Genomic DNA, 20764 nt, shown 5'->3' with positions numbered 1-20764 from the left:
TGGGTGATAAAACTTACAAGCTAAATTAAAATGCACTCTACTCATTGGCAAGCCACACCAGCAAGAATAATGTGATGATGGTACTTGGAAGTTTTTGATTTATAACTATACTATTCTTTACTTATAAGGCTGCAGTCTAGGAGGCAGAGCAATGAATCATTACAATTGTCTATCTGGGAAATGTCAAAAGATTAAGTAAGGGCAGAAGAAGGGAGAAAAGGAAAGAACACACATTTTTGTCTGAGAATTATTCCACAACTAATCAGAAGATACCACTAGCACACAAATCCGGTACTAAGGAAATGATAATTAAATTTTTTAGATCTTCAAGCAAGACCACTAACGAACCACAGTGCTTAGACTTCCTGGGTAGAAAGGCAGGATGCCCTCTGATGCTAACGAAGGTGTCCTTATTGGACTCTCACGTGGACCTCTCCCTCCACATTGAGCGTTTGAGGAAGTCAATTTAAGCTGAAGTGCATTAGAAATTTGAACCAATCATTGATGGATCCAGATTTTTTTTTTTAAAAAGGACACATACAGTTTAATTGATACTTTGCCAATACAAAAATAAGCATCCACAGAATGTTTATTTACTGTTTAAATTACTCCATATATTCATATACCAGGAACAGAAAATATACTTTATCCCACGCACAATAAGAGCAAACAAGTGCAATCTTTCAGACATTAAACATTATAGTCAAATCTGTACAACAGATAAATAAATTTATACCTCTAACAGTTAGCTTGTAACAAGACAAAATGAAAAACACATATGCCCATTGTCACCCAGTTACTTAAAATTCTACTTAGGACTATACATCTCCGTCAACAGCTTGAATCTTTACTACACTGCACAAGTTAGACTGATAAATATTTCTTTTTAAAATAGCAGGGAGGGAGTAATAGGAAATACTAAGATGATTATAAAGAGCTTTCCAAACATTGGAAATAAGAGAGAAATTAATGAGTTGGAGGAAAACATACTACATGGATCCACAGGGTAACTGGTATTACATTGGTATAGCTTAAAGAAAGGAAACAGATGGGTGTCTGGATTGGAAAGAAAATTTGGCCTTTTATAAAAAGAAGCAACAACAGTGACAAAACCCTGTCACAGAGCCTAGAACAACTCTGTGAGACAAAGGGTACAAAGACGTAGGTATACCTGAAAAACCAAGGCTGGGAAAGAAAAATCATGTCAGGAAACAGCTAACATCAGAACGTGAACATATATAAATTAAAGGCATACTTGTTTATCGTCCCACATCATTGCACTTATGGTAAGAAAACAATACTGCAGTCATTCTTGAGTAAGAAAGTTTTCAGCTAAGTAGGAAGTTCCATGATGAATACAGATAGATAATATAGATAATCTTATTACCACAAATTTAGTAAATATCAAAACCTCAGTGGTGCCACTAAGCTAATTATGTTTTTACTGGAAACGTAATTATTTCCCTGCCTTCATGTTAACTTAAAATGATTTATAAATGGATATATAGATCCAGTAGAAAAGACATTTCACATGCAATCCTATACAATGCACTCTGCTTCAATTTTTTTTCGGTATTTCACATTGGAGATGTACATTTCCACTATATACAACCACACATGTTCAACAGACGCCACTGAGCTGTCCTCTTGCCAAACAAGTTTTTAATTTACATATACATTTATATCTCCAGATAGATGCATTTCTCCTCTAGGCAGACACAAAATTAGCCTGGAGAGTTTAAGTTTCTTAGGATTTTAGTAACCTAATGTCTTGATTTGTCTTGAATCGACGATAAGATGAGGAGTCCACAAAAAAATGCAGCTATACATGCCAACCTTTTCAACAGAGACAAGTTATCTTTAGGAATAATAATCTGTGCAAGATCATTAGTGATCTGAGAAATTTCATGTGCCACACAAACAAATATGAAAGTGCTGACAATGATGTTGAGCATAGGGTTTCCAGGTATGAGTACCAAGATGCCTCTTGTGTCGGCTGCCAGCCATATGTGATATTGGCAAATAAATAGCTGGAAGGAAAGTATTTAAAGTTAGATATGCCCAGAGGGTCCACAACTATATCACAGTTTTGCCTAAACATGTCATTGCATAATTATGTTAGGAGACTTTTTCCAAACCATATACTTCTGTTTCACTGTTGGTCCCCAAAAGTCTATTGCAGTCTACTCTTCAGAACTCCTACTTGAAGTACTGCTTCAAAGTCCCCAAGAAATGAAATAGGAACCTTATAACCTTAAAAAACTTTTTTTTTTTTTTTTTTTTTTTGCGTGACACAAAAGACAGCTGACAGAAGGCTTTCTGGATTCTGGATTCTGGTATTTAGACCCCAAATAAAGAATCACTACATGTGTGTGCACACACATAATCCATATTTATATATATTTGTGAATATATTTCTGCATGTGGATATGTAAGCAGAAAATGGTATGGGTTTTAAGATGCCCTCAAGTTTGCTCTGCATGGCCAGACAAATGTTTTTAATTGCATCTCATGTTTCTAAAGCATATTTCAACTTCAATATGAGTATACATATTAGAGGACACCACTGCAACTTTTGATTATGATTACAAATGTGGTTCTTTCATCACATTGGCTTAAAATAGCAGAGAGTAGAAAAATGCTTATAAGCTACCTCTCAAATAGGAAACTATACAATTTTGGTACTTTTTCTAGAAATACTGAATTATAAATGCATTCACTAAAGTTGATAAAAACTCTCATGCTCCAAATATTATGGAGATGTCACAACAAGCATTCCTTTATCTATTGAATGGTTTGGTAAGTTATTCTTGATTAATAATTCTAAATTCTATTCAATCTCACTTATGAGACAACAAAATAACATTTATTAAAGAACTCAAAAGAAAATTTATTTTCTCTATTTTAAGGACAACTTAATAAATCTTACACTCTAAAATGTATCTTTTATGATTATGATATGAATTCTACTGCTCTAAAATGTCCTACTTTGAATAATAGAGCTCAGAATATTCAGAATGTTTTTTAAAACCTAGTTTAAGGTTTTAAGTAAGTCATACTCAGTACTGCATACAAAATGTAATTACGTTTAAAAAAATTTCCCGAAATTTCCAGTCATATGGGTGAGTTCTATTAGGATAAGTATTGATAAACTAAATTCAGTAATATTTAATTATGGAGATGAAAAACAAATCAGAATCCCCTCAGCTTGTCTTCATTTATATTTGTTTAACTTTTTCTTTCCTGATCTCAGCTTCTTAGTTGTGCTTAAAAGCTGAAGACAATATAAAGAATATTTGAAAGTCATCTATTTCTAGTCATTTAAATAAGGCTTTAAAAATATACTACTCTATTGCTGTTGAAAGTTCTGAGTTTCTTTTCTGTGTTTCCATAAATAACATAGCTTTGATATAAAAAGAATATATTTTGGACTTATATATACACACACACAAACACGTAACACTTGACTGTGTAGGAGAGAATAAAATATTAATGTACCAACCTCTAATGAAATTTTTCCAAACCAAGCAAAAAATGAGCTATAAACGGAACGGGCATATCCAGGGATATTCCTTATTAGGATGAAAGCTAAAATCTAAGGAAAAACCACAAAGGCAAAATAAATAATCTATTTACTAAAAGCAATTGCTTTCCTTCAAGTGATAACTTTATTATCTATGTTCTTGAATTTGATACATACACAATGGTTTTTTTTCAATAGAGAAAGTTTCAGCAAGTTATTTTTGTTCTAGAGTCTGTCCAAGCTAGATTTCTCAACATGTGGTCTGTATACTCCGTATCAGTGCAGATTTTAGGTAGTACATGGCTGAACAATTTTATGTGTATTTGAAAAATTATAAATCCACTTGCCTTCTGTGCAGAAAAAAAGGATATCATATTTTGTGAAGCAGAAATCAAAAAATCCCATGATACAATTTGGTGTCTTCCATAAAGTATCTGCCTTATTGGTGGCCACCTAACATCCCCCTCTTGTATTCCTCAAAGGCCTCCTTCCACTTAACAGCTAAATATGAGAAATGGTATGACTTTTAAGATGTCCTCATGTTTGCTCTGTATAGCCAGGAAAATGACATCTTGAAATGCATTCACATGTCATGTATTTTTCCTTTTGATTTCTTCTCCCTAATGACAATCTCCAACTTTTGAGCACCTGGCCTTCACCACTCTCCCTCATCCTTTTGTACCAGGTGGAACAATCCTGAATTTTCTAGACCTCTAATTCAGTGTTACATTCAGTAACTACTTTAACAAGCAAAGAACTCTCTTTAGAATCTATTCTCTTTATAAGGAAGAAATTGTAAAGAAAAAACTGTTTACACTTTCACAAATACCTTTCAGTTCGAGGTGGAACAATCCTGAATTTTCTAGACCTCTAATTCAGTGTTACATTCAGTAACTACTTTACCAAGCAAAGAACTCTCTTTAGAATCTATTCTCTTTATAAGGAAGAAATTGTAAAGAAAAAACTGTTTACACTTTCACAAATACCTTTCAAAAACTTTCTCATAGAAAGATTGAAAAATCTATTTACACTTCAGAGAAAAATCCCATATTCAGTGTTCATCACTATGGGCATTGGTCTAAGGCTTCAGGAAGAGCCCTCTGGGATGCATACAGGATGAGTGAGTAGGAGATTTGTGGGTCACTTTATCACTAGGGAAAAAGGAACCAAAGTGAAATACTCAGGTACTATTAAGTTGGGTGATCTTCATGGAGAGTAGCATCAAAGAAACTCAAGTTTGAATCTGGCCTTTGCCTTGTATTAGTCCAGGGGTTTAAGGCAAAGTACTTTACTCCCTTAGGTCTGTTTCCTCATCCATACAAAGAGGGATAAGATTTACTTTGAAGGTTGATGTGAACATTAGATAGAAAAACATATATAAGGTACTTATCATAGCATGCAAGGTGAGCCATTAAAGAAACATATTAGGTAATTAATAGCATAGGCGGTATACATAAATGGTAAAAATCATAAATGTGGGATAAATAAATAAATCCCTTAAACACAAAACCATTTAATGAGTTATTATAATTAAAGTATTGCACAAACTATAAAATGCTAGAAAGAATGACACAGATACATACAAATCACTAGTCTGAGCAGCAGAAAATCTAGGAATAGCCCTAAGCAAATCACTTTCCTTTTTACTGAGTTTAATCTACCCTTTCTCAATGTGTACTTATTCTTTAGCATATTCCAGTCTGTGTTTCGTCATACACTTAGTAAACAATATGATTAGGGGAATAGAAAAATCAAAGAAATGATAGCCATGGAGAAGACAGCTGGGGTCTAGGGAGTCATCTTTATTAGCTTGATAAAGAAATAATAACAACACTTAAAATTTGTTCAGCATTTGTAACTTGCTGGGTACTATGCTAGGACTTAATATACATTATTTATGGTTAATCACCTGTATGCTGTTCTACAGCAAGCCTTTCTGGAAATTTCTATCCAGACTGATGGGCAAACTAAAAGATCAGGATTCAAGGATTGATCTATAAGAGTGAAATAGATAAAAGGGATTAAGAGTATACTTATCTTGATGAGCACTGAGAAATATATGAACTATTGTTGAACTATTACACTGTACAGAGGAAACTAATAAACACTGTTAATTGTTACCTGAATTTTAAAAAAAGGATTGATCCATAAGCTTTCTGCTGGGTCAGGCTGGGAAAATACTTTCTAACAGAACAACACTGGGAATCTTGTACATGCTAAAATCTTAAGAAACCCCCTCAGATAAGTGCGCTAAGAATATATAATCATATATAAATTATTAATGATCATATCCACCCACACCCTCACACCTACACCACCTGTTGCTATCTGAGAATAAGAGTGAAATGTGATAAGGATGTAAAATTTGGGGCTTTCTGGATGCTCTTACTTTTACAACAGGAAGCTAGTGACCTTGAAAAGAAATAGCTGCCAATGAAATTAGTACTTGCTTCAATTTGTGCTCCCAGTCCATTCTTTCATTCCACAACAGAGGAGTTAATGCCCTCACTGAAAAAGTACTAAGGGAATAGGAGTGTGTGAAGGGTGGTGACCGGAAAGGAAGATGATAGGCTCAGGAGTGCACGTGTGGTATTATTCTATGTCTATCCACTTAAGCTCTCTTTATATTGTTCCGTACTGGTGCACAGTGAATGGTAACACCTCCCTTCCATCATCAGTAACAGAAGTGATATCAGATATGATATGCAAAAAGTTATTGGGAAGCACTGCTACTGTCTACAGAAGTCATAGAAATGCTACATAAGTACAGTATAATGTTTAAAATTTCATTATCAATTGTATTTCAAGAGTCTGTCACACGCTGGGTTCTGCTAACTATATAGACGTTTAAGAGGAACAAAACATTTCCAGCACTGAAGAGAACATAAGACCTAAGAGAAGCTCCTCTAGAAAGTATCCCTGCTTCTGTTGGCCGCACTACTCATTTTTTGGGTGTCAGCTTAGACACTGCTATCTCCAAGAATCCTGCTCTGATACCAATATGGGTCAGGAAGAAGTCCCACATATTACCAAAGCACCCGTGCTGAACTAGCAGCACACTGTCAAATGTCCTGTCACCACCTGCAGTCAGAGGTATCTCTGCAAACCATCAATCTGATTTGAGGTACTCCTTGCCTCTGCCCACTTCCTGGTCACTACCACTTAGTTCTCTCAACCCTAGCTCTCTGAGCTGTAACTCGAACAGCCTTCCTCAAATTCTCTGAATGTAAGTATGCTCCCTTCCCCTACAGGGCCTGAGTTCTTGCTGTCTACCTGCATCCCTCCATTCTCAACTTAATTTTCTCAGGGAAATAATTTCTGTCCCTGACCACGCCTTGCATCAATTCCAACTAGGTCATATCCCCTCATTATATTCTCTTGTAGCACCATGTACTACTATTTCTAATTACATGGTGATTATATGATTACTATCTGTAATAAAAGAATGAAGGCTCTGGAAGGGTAGGAACCAAGTCTGATTTGGTTACCTCTGTATCTTCCCAGCATATCTAGTGCATAGTAGGTATCAAGTATTTGTTAAAGAAATAAAAAATGTTAAATGAATGAATGTTTACTGGTCCATATCTCTATCAGACTGTTCATTCCATGAGAGCAGGAGCTGTATGCATCTTAACATGGAACTTCTTCTTACACATTTATGTATGTGTACTTATAGCATAGTACTTAACACATTAATAATGATTAAGTAAATAAATATGAGTAAATGAAAACAAAGCAAATATGAGGAGAACTGACATTTTCTAAGTGCCCACTAAGTGACCAATACCAATCATTTCTATACATTTAGTATAACAATCCTTTAAAAGAGATTGTAAAGTCCCTGTACAATAAAGGATGGTAGGGCTTAGGAAGATTAAGTAATATACCTATATTTTATAGTTTGATCTCAAATCATACTGCCTGTAAAGACTGTATTCTTAATAAGAATTAAGAAAATTTTTTTTTCCTAAATCAAGATAATTACCTGTACCACAGATACAGATGGGTGGAGTTCATTGCACTCTGCTTTGTTTTTACAACTGCTAGCCCAGATGGAATAGGTCTAAAACAAAAAACACATGGATCAGTTCATGAAAACAGTTATGCCTGAACAAGGCAGCTTTCTCAGGATCTTTACATGTTTTTTTGTTTGTTTATAACATTATATTCCATTATGCTATTTAAAAAGCTTCAGTAAAAACTGCTCACTCATTTGGTCATCACTTGTTATGGTTTGTTCAACTGCTCAAATAAAAGAAAGCAGAGAGAGAAGAGCATAGGTCTGTGCTTTTCTGGAAACAGTGATCATGAGGCAGTGATGGCTCTTTCTGTTAAATACCTTATGTTACATTTTTTCCCTATTACAACTTTGAAAATTTCTATTTCACTGAGTTCTCAATTATTCTTCTTATTAAACTTATATATTGCCTTAGCATCTATGTTCAATTAGAAAAATACAGAGAAAAAGAATTTTAAAGTAAAGATTTTATTTATTAAAAACAAGTGACTAAATTCCTATTGCCTAAAGTTAATTTTCTGTACATTTAGGACTTTGAAAAATTACAAGATTACATTTTGAAACTTACCAAGAAAGAAACTACTGAAATAAACAATAGAAAATTTGAAATTTTGTTTGAAAAAAGAGGTTCACCCTTTCCTTCAGAAAGTACTTGACGCTTCTGTAAAGCCAGATAGATGAAAGCAAACAACATTCCATGAAAGACTACCTAAAAAATAAGGAGAGAAAATTTGTTTTAAACAGCAACTTTTCAATAAATAGCATAAATATTTGGTAAAGGAGAACAATAAGTACTAAAGTAAGTAGGTAAAAAGCTTAAAGGTTGGAAGTTTCTATGAAGGACTTAAACTTCAAGAAATGACATAAAGTCAATGATTGTTAGAAACAATCTGCAATAGGACAGCAAACAGCTCTTGCAACAATATGAGATAAGCTGGTTCATTTTGAGCAGTCTCAGCAGCAAGCAAAGAAATAAAGATAATTTTAAAATAATGATGAAAACACAAAAAAACAAGTGTCAGTGAGAAAAAAGGAACCCTTTTGTATTGTTGGTGGGAAAGCAAACTGGGACAACCACAGTGGAAAACAGTATAGAGGTTCCTCAAAAAATTAAAAGTAGAACTTTTCTCCAGTAATTCCACTACTGATATTTACCCAGAGAATGCAAAAACACTAATACAAAAAGATACATGCACCCCAATGTTTACAGCAACATTATCTACACTAGCCATATTATGGAAACAGCCCAAGTTTACACTGACTGATGAATGGAAAAAGAAGCAGTATATATACACAATGGAATATTACTGAGCCATACAAAGAATGAATTTGCAACAACATGGGTGGATCTAGAGGGTACAAAACTAAGTGAAATAAGTCAATCAGAAAAGACAAATACCATATGATTTCACTCATATATGTAATTTAAGAAACAAAATAAACAAAGAAAAGGAGATAAATCAAAACAGACTCAACTACAGAGAACAAACTGATGATTATCAGAGGGGAGGTGAGTTGAAGGATGGGTAGAACAGGGGATTGGGATTAAGAGTACACATATCATGATGAGTAATGTATGAAGTTGCTGAATCATTATATTGCACACCTAAAACTAATATAACACTATGTCAACTATACTGTAATTAAAAAAGAATAACAAAAATAATTAATAGAACTATTATGGAAACATATGATAAAACTTAAATACTAAACCAAAATAAAACACATTTTATATTGATACTTTCAATCAAATAAATTAACACTAGCAGCACCAAGATCATGCTTTTAAAAAAAAGCATATGCGGGGATCCCTGGGTGGCGCAGCGGTTTGGCGCCTGCCTTTGGTCCAGGGCGCGATCCTGGAGACCCGGGATCGAATCCCACATCGGGCTCCCGGTGCATGGAGCCTGCTTCTCCCTCTGCCTGTGTCTCTGCCTCTCTCTCTCTCAATCTGTGACTATCATTAAAAAAAAAAAAAAAAAGCATATGCACACAAGAATGCAAAGGAAAAAAAATACAGTGGACCAGAAAGCACATAAAGCTGCTACCTATTTTTTTTTAATATTTATTTTTTAGAGAGAGGGAAGAAGAGAGAGTGAGCAAGCACACAAGCTTGAGTATGCACACGGCAGTGGGAAAGGCGGGTTGGCAGAGGGAGAGGATCTCCAAGCAGACTCCCTGCTGAGCCCTCCTAGTACCCTGAGACCACCACTTGAACTGGAAGCCAAGGGTTAGACACTTAACTGACTGAACCACCCAATTGTCACCTCAAAGCTTCTCTTTTTTAAACAAGGACTTAACGTGAACTATCATATCATAGTACACTGCTCTAATGACAAAGTTGAGAATTTAAAGTTATTTGATATCAAGATTTTAGCAAAGCTTTTTAGTCATATGTGGTTCTGAAATGCCATGTAGTACACTGGAAAGTACACAGGTATTGAAAACCAGAAATGGCACAGAATAGGCATTAAGAAAAGATTTGTTGAATGAAACAAAGGATGAGTGAAATATGGAAGGAAAAGCGGAGAGAAGAGATGTAATTATTATTTATTCATTGTCCATTATTCTCCAAATGCTGTGCTAGATGTTTTATATTTTCTTGGCCAGTTGAATCTTAACTTTCCTTTAAGATTAATTTATGGACTGACCCACGACACTGGTATCTCTTCTCTGCACACTTCTACCACAAAATCCACACTGCATAACTTAGCACCTAATTATAACTAGTAATCTTGGGATTTATACTAGATTGTAAGGCTTAGAAGCCTGGTGGTATGTCTTCTTCCTTTACTATATTCCTCACAAAATGAACATCTAAGGGCTCAATAAATATTGTATTGTATGGCTGAAGCATATACACGAGGGATCATTTTTTTTTTAAGTTTATTTAACTAACCTTTACACCCAGTGTGGGGCTTGAATTCATGACCCAGGGATCAAGAGCTGCACGCTCTACCAACTAAGCCAGCCAGGCACCCCTATGAGGGATCATTTATAAGTCAAAATTAGGACTCAACAAAGGCCTCTTTATAGACAGCATTTTTAGAGAGTTTTCCTGCTGATATACATATCCATGCATACCCTTTCTCTGCTATAAAAAAAAAAAAAAAACAGGAGGAGTAGGGCTGCTTTAATTTATCAAGTCAACATGCTTCCTTATTCCAAAACTAAATAATTTTCCAAATAATTTTTAAAAGTATATTTTGAAATGGCAAAGGATCACAAGGTAAATACATACGTAACGGTCTAACCTCCATCTGAACCACCATTCATATACATTCCCTTTCAGTTCAAAACACTTGGACAATGGCCAAAGAGAAAAGATCTTCTCAAATGCACCCTGAGAAAAGGAATCCAGAACACAAATTAAGATGGTACAAGTCAATACTTGTTTTTTAATTATATTATAAATTATAGTTTCTAAAGTTATGATTATATAAGAGTCCTTCACAATTTAAAAATTCTTTTTCATTTGAAAAGAAATTTATTTTAATAAAGGCTAACATATATGACTTTTAAAACTTTCTGGTAACTTATTTCACTGCACATGAAAGGTTACAGAGATTGCAAAATCAAAAAAAAAAAAAGTAAGCGAGTAACTGGAAAATTCTTCCATTTAAGGTTTTTTTAATCTAGTACACAAAACAGCTAATATTTACTAATCAAAATACCAAAATACAAAAGACCTCAGCCAATAGGATATCAATATTCTAAAGAACGATAGTTAAGGTTAAAATACAGTTTTTCTTTCTCTAAATGTCCTCAATAATCTCTAATTAATCATTTGAGTTAAAAGAATCCTCTGAATTAGTAACCTTACTCAATCAACCATACCCAAATGCCATTACTAGCCTTTGAAACAAAGTTTACAATTTTACTGTGGTCAAGTTAGTGAATGGTACCCTCTTATTAATCTGACAAGCCTGGAAAATCTGGGAATGAAGGGGCAGAAGTCTTGGGTGCATTCCTGCACATTAATGAAGTAGAGAACAAAAACTTCAATTTCCAGACTAAAGAACGGCAACAAACTCTATTAAGGAAAGCTCCATTATTAGGCCTAATGCCACAGCAAAAAAAAAAAATGTAACATAACAATTTTTAAAAAGGCTATTAAAAACAAAAAAAAGAAAGAAAGAAAGAAAGAAAGAAAGAAAGAAAGAAAGAAAGAAAGAAAGAAAGAAAGAAAAAATAGCATTGTATTTTAGGTAATGCTGAAACCTTATTATGAAACCTTATTATCTTAATAAAATGCAATATTCTCCATTTAACCATTTAAGAATTTTAAATATTTATAGTTTATTAGATAGAGGTTAAAATGTATTCCTCAGAAAACAGGATGATTCTTACCAAGGGTTGCAATATACTTACAGATCATATATATAGTGATATGAAATACAAAAATATAAATACAATATCGATATGAAACAAATATATAGTATCTATAAGAGTTACATGGTCTTAAGAGATCATATATATGTGATGCATTTATCATTTAAAATATTATTTCTGATTAAAAATTTGTTTCTTAAGTGATCAGTGGGCAAATATTTAGTGAGCATTCATTTTGTACAAGACACTGGGCTACTCTGGGCCACATACTTTTTTTTCCCCCCAAGTGCACTGATCCAAAACTGGGGAAACCTTCTTAGTTTTTTTATTGAACCTGTGGTTCACCTTCCCTTCTCTCCCTCAGATGCACTGCAGAGTGTTTGGAATTTTAATAAGTAAATGTCAAATAGCTGTTCCAGTTACCTGGCTATTTCTTTATACATTTGCTATCATTTCCTTATTATTCTATAAATCTCCTGTAAAAAACCCTGGAGGTTAGGCAGAAATAAAAATGCTTTACTTCCAAGTATGAAAATAAGTATGAAAGTCTACAAAACAAACAAACAAAAACCAGCTTTATAGGATCACACATGCACGTATACACACACACACACATACACGCACACACTCACACACACACAATGTTTATATGGCATTTGCACCTGACACAGATTAAGTCCAAGACGGGGAACACTAGAGATGGGAGAAAACTGCAGAATATGTCACAACTATAGGCATTCAAATTAAAATATTTTGTTATAAATATCATGCTGCCCAAATAATATGTCTACCTGATGACGGACCAGCAAATAGCAGTTTGTCACCTTGCTAAAGTAGCTGAGAAGATCTCAACCATCATAATGGGGGATAAAACAGTAGAAATAAGAAACTATCCAAAAAATTTATTAAATTCAACATATATGCAAACCCATTTGCTCCTAAGTTGGTTTTACTAACTGCCAAAATTTTACTCTATGCAGTTATGGAAAAATCAAGTAACACTTTTGATGCAATGAATAATGCACAAACCAAGTTGCAAATTCTGTCAAGAGAATTTTGATCTCCACTTAGAGCAGTGTCTTATAAGAGGCATTCAATAAACGTCTGATTGATCAAAGTCAAGTAAAATGGATTTTGAACAATTGCCAGAGGAAGAGCTTCAAATTGCTCTTACAACAAAAACAGTGGTAACAAAAGTAGATAGGTCTCAAAAGAACTACACTGAGTAGTCAACTACAGAGTGACACTTTTATTACAGTCATTAAAAAATGAAGCTAAAAAAAAGCTCTGACTCTTCTCACATACTTTAATAGACTTGAACTTTAAAATAAAATAGAACAAAATATAAACTGAAAAAACTGTACAAACCTGAGAATATGCCAAAAAACATATACATAACAGCAAGAAGGCTAGTTTCAACAGTAAGCCAAAATGCCAGAAACAATTTCCTAAGAGAGAAAATATTTAATTTACTAAAAAGTATAAATTTACATTAGAAAACATATTAATAGTCTCTGCATAACATATTAATACCCTGCACAGTTCTTAGAATAATTGAGGGCTGCACACAGGATACATAAAATATATAAGTGATATAAATTATAAGAAGGGCAAAAGGAAAAGATAGAGCATCCTTGCTAGGAAAGAGGCCACAACCTACACCTGAAACCCTCCGTATCTCCCGTTTATCCACTGTAAATATATCTGAAAATACCTCCTGGATTCAACTACACCTGTTTATTATTCAAAGTTAGTACAAAATTTGGAACAAAATTTATCATATAATTCTAACACTCATGTTGAATATACCTTGGTAATACTGCTTAAACATTCAAGTTCCAAGGGGAGAGCTTGAGAACTCTCTAATGGATCAGGGTTTAACCTTAAGATGTATTTTACCATAGGCATATTTTAAGTTATGTTTCATAGTTTATATATATATTTATTTCATTTGATTAATACACGAGGTTGGTGGCAAGGGATTAAGCTACAGAGGCTGTTCAAGGACATTCATGGACTTGATTAAAGGCTGGAATTCAACTCTTTCCTGAAAAAGTTATTTGACATTATTACGGAGGCCAGTGGAAAATATTTCTGATATACAGTATTTGGTTAAAAGAGTTAAGTTAAAAATTATTAAAAATAACAACTTTGATTTTTTTCCAAAAGAGGGAAACTTCTATTTCAATGATATGATCTTGAGGGGAAAAAAGTATTAAGATAAATGAGTGCGGCCTCACTCTGAACATTATCAGTAACTAACTGGCTGTGTGGAGTTTGAAGGTGATGACCCTCCGGGAACTTGGGGTTCCTTTGTGTACAACAGGTTGACACTAACTGTGTAAAGGATTATCTAGAAGATAAATTATATTAGTGCTCTTATGCTGGGCTAACACCAAAAGCCTTTTTGCAAATGAATGCTTGCCCCAAATTCTCAATAATGTAAAAAATCAAATAAAGCAGAGCTATCAAAGACTGAAGAAGGATGTAGAGGCCTGGAACCCTATTTGGCTTGCTCTTCTCTCTTCTAGTACTCATCCTCCTGCTCTGTATAAGACAGTTTGAAAACTGTCTTTTGGCCATTTTTTTTGGGGGGGGGGATTAAAAAAAAGAAAACGCACATACAATATACATGCAAACTATTCATCTGCCCTGTTGTATTACTTGAATTAGCTGTAACATTTTCAAAGCAGAGTTTAAGAATAAAGTTTTAAATGTCAACAAACACTACACATAAATTTAACTGCTTATGTCTCAATAAAAGCCTTTAACAACTAAAAAGAAATTTAGTGCATTCAAAGGATATATTTATATTTAACAGTAAGAGAGCATATTTACCGTTTGCTTTTTTTTGGATTATTTGTGGCCATAGCGCCAGAGTAACATATATGACCATGAACCATACAGTGACCAAGGGGACAAAGTAATAGAATTGATAAGGTCGATCCATTACTATACATAACACCACTACCAGGAAATTGAGACGAAATAAGACCTATTAAAAAGGAGAAGAAAATGGTTTTCATTCCAGGTATGCATGAAGAACAAAGATAGATTTTCTCTGATAGAGCATAAACATTTATTTAAGACAAAAGTAATAACTGTACAAGTATATCTTACTAATCCTTAAAATTACATTTGTTCTACAATCACTGTAAAGAGTTGAATATAAAATATTTATGCATCATTATATTAACTAAATCCAAGCAAACCACCAGCCTGAGCTGTCCTCTGGCTACAAGTGCCATCTTGTTAAATGTGGGGAAAGAATCATAAGCCTCCTTCCTACGGCTACAGTTTATAAGCAGTGATTAGATTACTTCAACCAAAGGGTGTCCATTTCATCTGTTTGATGTTGATTTACCCCAGTTAGGATTAAATTGAGAGTTGTCATAGATACAAAATAATATTACTCAAATTAAAAAGTGTCTTTGGGACCCCTGAAACAGTCATTTCAGACAGTGTGATGTCATTCACAGAACACAGAATTTGAGCAGATTGATATCAGAGCTGTACCACTTACTATGTGACCACAGGCAAATTATTTAACCTCTCTAAGCCTCAGTGTTCTTTCTGTAAACATTAAGATCACAACTCTGGTCGTAATGAGGGATAAACATACTAATATTCAGAAAGTGCCCAGCACAAGGTAGAAACTTAATAAGTATTAATCTTCTTCTTAAAGAAAACATATTACAATAATCCCAGGTAACTGTACATTTCTACAAAACTGAAGTGAATTAGTAATGTTGTCCCTTGTGTACTAGTGCTTTTATTAGACACTCATCTAAATTACATTTTCTCTTCCCTCAGTAATAAATTATTTATCTCGAATTATTAACCACAGAACACAGAGATAACACTTTAGAGTGTAATTTCATAAATTCAAATTATCTGAGTCCTTATAATGACCATATTTATATTTCTGCACCAAAATGAAAGAGAAAGAAAACTGAATACATTCCTACCTGACAGACTCTATGAATTCCAAAGTCTCCTTTGATCCAAAAGTATGAGAAATGCCCGTACCCTGTCTGAAATAGGTATGCAGCAACTAAAACCCGGATGTGCATATACACAGGCAAAAACTGTTGACAAAAATAAATAGGTAAAATATGTTGACACTAACTATACTTTGAGTTGTCATAACCAATACATTAATCAAGACAATGGGTCATTGTTACTTGTTGGCATGAGGTCAATAAAGAGATTTATTTTCAAAACTTAGGCAGCATAGCAAGAGTTAAAAAAAAATGTAGACTTTGGAATCAGACCTCATTCAAATTTTGGTTCTGCCACTTACTAGCTAACTAAGTCTGAGTTTTCTAAACTGCAAAATAAAGTTCTTATGAGGAATGCAGGAGTTAATAAATGTGAAATACTCTGTACATTTCCCCCACTAAGAATTAATATATGATATCATAATTATTAGTCACCAGATATGCTGAATACAAGGTAACTGCAGATTTCACATTTTCCCAATCAGAAGATGAAAAACATAACAAAAATCCCACATTTCTGGCCCCTCAAATACACATTCTAGATTTGTAAATTGTCATATAACTACTTACAATATATAGATATTTAGCAAATATATATATATATATAGTAAAAACATATGCAAACATAGTTTAGGAATATTATTTTCCTCCTACTTTTGATTTATAAAACAATTTTTTTATAAAACAATTTTATCCTACTCTCCCACATCAATGTTACATCGTGACCAAGACCCTGAGAATCATTTACAATGGTTTTCCAGAGCATCCTAGCTTCACTCCAAAGTTAAATGAAATGTAACACATTTCTGATCCACATTTTATGGGAATCACTGGAAAACTGCCTCATTTATAAGTCCTAATTTTCATAACCCTGAACACTGCCATTCACTCTGTCCATCAGCCATTGGTCCATTACGTGTATATTCACTATCTCCACAACACAACTTGTGCCCTGTTTTTTAAAATGATCTTTAAAAGCCTTATTCAGTGAAGTCCAACCCTTGCAATTATAAAACCATTCTTTCAGGGATAATTACTAAATCTATATAAAAATTTTTTTGGCTTCTATTTTATAGACTCATCTGATCACCTCTGTAATTATCCAGGACTGACACTGCTTATGGCTACTTCAGGTTAATGTGTCTTTCCCAAGTGATACTTTGCAGGAAAAAACAATCAAGTAGACACCCTAAATAGATTTTATAAGTTCTTGAATATATGCATCTTTTGTATATATCCTTGTATGCACCCTTGAACACATCTTTTCCTTTTCTGAGAAGGTAAAAACCCATGAATTTATAATAGATTATAAATCCTTCAATACTGCCTCCACTCTAGTTAAACTGCTAAGATTCTCTGTCTCCTAAATTGGTCCTTCCTGTGCCTCCTTGTCACATTTCCTTTGTTTATCTGTTTATTCTACCCCAGAATGTTGTTCTTGAGACCATATTTTGCTTATTCAAATCCTGTTCTTCTTTAGAGCACTGTTCAAAATTTCCTGTCTTTACTCTCAGATGAAAGTAATTTTTCCCTCTTTGGCATTCTTAAAGCATGGACAATCTATCAAACATAGTTTTTATTTATTATATAAATATTTTTATTTATTGCCCTTCATCATTAGTTCTTTTTAAATGTCTTATCATTAAATCGGAAATTTTCAATGAAGGTGTAACATACTAGAATCACAGTGATGATGAAGGTAGGATACGTCATATTAACCTCAGGATTCATCAAATCTAAGCCTCTTAACTTACTCTTGAAAACACTCTAAAATATTCCCTTCAAGTACCTGAACGCTTTTTTTTTTTAGAGTGTGGGGAAAGGTGGAGCACAGGGAGAGGGTGAGAAAGAATCTCCAGCAGGTTCCACACCCCACTGAGGAGCCTGACACAGGGCTTGATCTCATAACCCTGAGACCATGACCTGAGCCGAAATCAAGAGCTGGATGTTTAACTGACTGAGCCACTGAGGTGCCCCCTTGAATACTTTTTAATAGCAGAAAACATACAAATTCCCAAGGCATTCCATTCCATTTTCAGATGATCATTCACTATCATAAAGTTCCTTTTCAAGAAAAGTTGAGAAGTTTAACTCTGCCTAAAAGCTACCAACTTCAGCTTTCAAGGACAGTGATATGCAATCAAAATAAAATGAGAGCCACATAGTACATTTTTAATATGGCTACCAGAATACTTAAAAAGCTAAAAGAATCAAGTGAAACTAATTTTAATAAATATAACATTATTTAACTGAATATAGCCAAAATATTATCAACATGTAATAAGCATGTAGTAAAATATTTTATATTTTTTACACTAATTTTTTGAACTTAGTATGCATTTACCACAATGAATCATATTTAACTGGTATGTCTTTCATCTCAATCCCAACCAGCACATCTCAATTCCAACCAGCTATATTTCAAGGGCTCAACAGCCACATGGGGCTAGCGGCTTCCAAAATGAAGAGTCTAACTCTAGAGTCATTTGTACACACTTATCACTCTTTTATCTGATTGTTCCACAAGTATTTGACAGCTGTCAAACCTAGGCTAACTATTCCCAGTTACATTAACCATGTCCATAAAACATGCTTTGAAATCCCTTCAAGACTGGGGCTGGACCTACAGAGTTAAGACCTGGTTATTACATTTAAATAGAAAACACTATACATTTAAATTAAACACTATCATAATAATCTGCCAAGTACCTGCCAATGTTGCATAATTACATGTAATACTTCTTCCAAGTTTTTATTTTAACATAATTTAAACCCACAGAAAAGTTGCAAGAATACTACAATGGACACCCACATACCATGCTGATCCATTTTAAAGAATGTGGCAGACTACATGACATCATTCCTAAATATTTTAGCAAGTGTCTTCTAAGAATAGTTTCTTATATGACCATTATGACCATATTATCATTATCATACCCCAGATTTAATACGAAATAACAGAATCTATTGTACAATCTATATTCAAATATCCCTGATTGTCCCAGTAACATCCTTTATGGTTTAAAAAAAATTTTTTTTAGTAATTGTTTTAAAGATTTTATTTATTTATTCATGAGAGACACAGAGAGAGAGGCAGAGACACAAAGAGAGAGGCAGAGACACAGGCAGAGGGCAAAGCAGGCTCCCTCTGGGGAGCCCAATGCAGGATTTGGTCTAAGCCAAAGGCAGACGCTCAACCACTGAGCCACCCAGGTGCCCCTTTTACAACAATCTTGAATCAAAGATTATACATTGCACTTAGTTGTCATTCCTCTTTAGTCTCCTTTCATCCAAATTATTTTTCTTTTTATCTTTCATGAGTCAAGTATTACAACAAAACTTTAGTATTAAAATATATTTGGAATTCCAACTGCATTATAATTAATAGCTAGGTTGGCTTCTGATTCTGGTCTTTTTCTAGTCCCACAAATTTTCCCTCAAGATCTTTTATTCAGATTGTTTTATGAAAGTTGCTTAAAAACCCCAAAGGAGGGGATCCCTGGGTGGCTCAGCGGTTTGGCGCCTGTCTTCGGCCCAGGACGTGACCCTGGAGACCCGGGATCGAGTCCCACATCGGGCTCCTTGCATGGAGCCTGCTTCTCCCTCTGCCTGTATCTCTGCCTCTCTCTCTGTGTCTCTTATGAATAAATAAATAAAATCTTAAAAAGAAAAAAAAACTCCCAAAGGAAAAAAAAACCCACAGTAGAACACAAAATCATCTACTGCATAAACCCAACTCACTGTACTCTCCATATTAAATTCACAGTACTTTATCCATATTTTCTATAAATTATGTTTTAAAGTAATGTTTATACCAACTGCAATCTGCCAGACCATCCAGATTATTTTAATAATTCTCTGTAATTTTTTATAGTTTCTATTTTGGTATAAAAAGATGGCACAACTAAAGTTTAACATATTTCACTCAAAATAAAAAACATTAAGATTAGATAATTAAAATAACCATGGCAGTTAAAATGTTTTTAATGAGGGTAATCCTTCAAATATCCAAGAATCAAGTCCCAAAATACGTTATAACCCATTCTTATAATGCTTTGCCAATGTAGATACAGGTAATTTTTAACCACAAAATCCTATTATATAAAAGAACAGGAATATGTTAATTAATCATAACAAATGATCTGTTAATGAAAAGTATGTCCTTCCAGAACAGGGATTTTTTTTAAATTGCAATTTAGGATATACTGGGATGTAGTCTAAGATATATTAGAATTAGAATGCTAGCTTGGCAAATGATTATAATAGAATGCCAAATTGCCTTCATCTTTTTATGATCCGAATTCTTTCTGGAACCAGTGAATTGAGGAACTTAATCTGCCATTAATTCTTTCTATCTAATTTTTTTAATAGGAGTATCACCCTTTAATATGTCAGCAATTAATTATGTCTCTAAGTGGCATTTTCTTAAAACAAAGCCATTTTTCCCTCTCAAATTAATCTAGTCTTTATTCATGTGTCAGAGAGATTTCTAGGATTCAATATTCATCTCTACTTACTTTTTAGAGAATCTGACAAATATATCCTCCAAATTCTGAACTGGGCTCATAAACTAAGTCTTACTTACTATCCTCATCTCTCCTTGCCTTGGATCTCTTCTATTGTCTGGGATCTTTTGTAACCACCTGAATGCACAAGGTCCCCTTCAGCTGCAGCATTACGAGAATTTCACTGCTGCCACATATATATGTATCATAGCCATATAATTTCCGTATAAATTATAAATTATACTTCATTCTTTTATCTTCTGCCCTTCAAACAAACCATCCATAAAATCACTGACAATTTTTGGAAATGATTAAAAGACTCAATGAAGAATAATACTATTTTCAAATTGTTAGAGATACCTGTTCAAGAAAAATTGTTAGAGAA

The 20764-nt window shown here is 33.8% G+C and overlaps 1 protein-coding gene across 2 annotated transcripts in view; it reads right to left on the bottom strand.

Moving 5' to 3' along the window:
• Positions 1-571: 571 nt before the first annotated feature.
• Positions 572-20764, bottom strand: part of CASD1 (CAS1 domain containing 1) — a 49165-nt gene continuing 28972 nt past the window's right edge. For both annotated transcript variants that reach the window (XM_055307530.1, XM_055307531.1), the window contains 8 exons: positions 15842-15961; positions 14712-14868; positions 13242-13321; positions 10783-10884; positions 8110-8250; positions 7509-7586; positions 3503-3595; positions 572-2030 (listed from right to left, as the gene is read on the bottom strand). In XM_055307530.1, coding sequence (XP_055163505.1) covers positions 1764-2030; positions 3503-3595; positions 7509-7586; positions 8110-8250; positions 10783-10884; positions 13242-13321; positions 14712-14868; positions 15842-15961 — 1038 coding nt within the window. In that variant the 3' untranslated portion in view covers positions 572-1763. The remainder of the gene's footprint in view (positions 2031-3502; positions 3596-7508; positions 7587-8109; positions 8251-10782; positions 10885-13241; positions 13322-14711; positions 14869-15841; positions 15962-20764) is intronic.

This window comes from Nyctereutes procyonoides, unplaced genomic scaffold, assembly GCF_905146905.1.
Source record: "Nyctereutes procyonoides isolate TBG_1078 unplaced genomic scaffold, NYPRO_anot_genome, whole genome shotgun sequence".
In the NCBI taxonomy this organism is placed as follows: Eukaryota; Metazoa; Chordata; class Mammalia; order Carnivora; family Canidae; genus Nyctereutes; species Nyctereutes procyonoides.
This window is presented reverse-complemented; position numbering and strand designations above follow the sequence as displayed.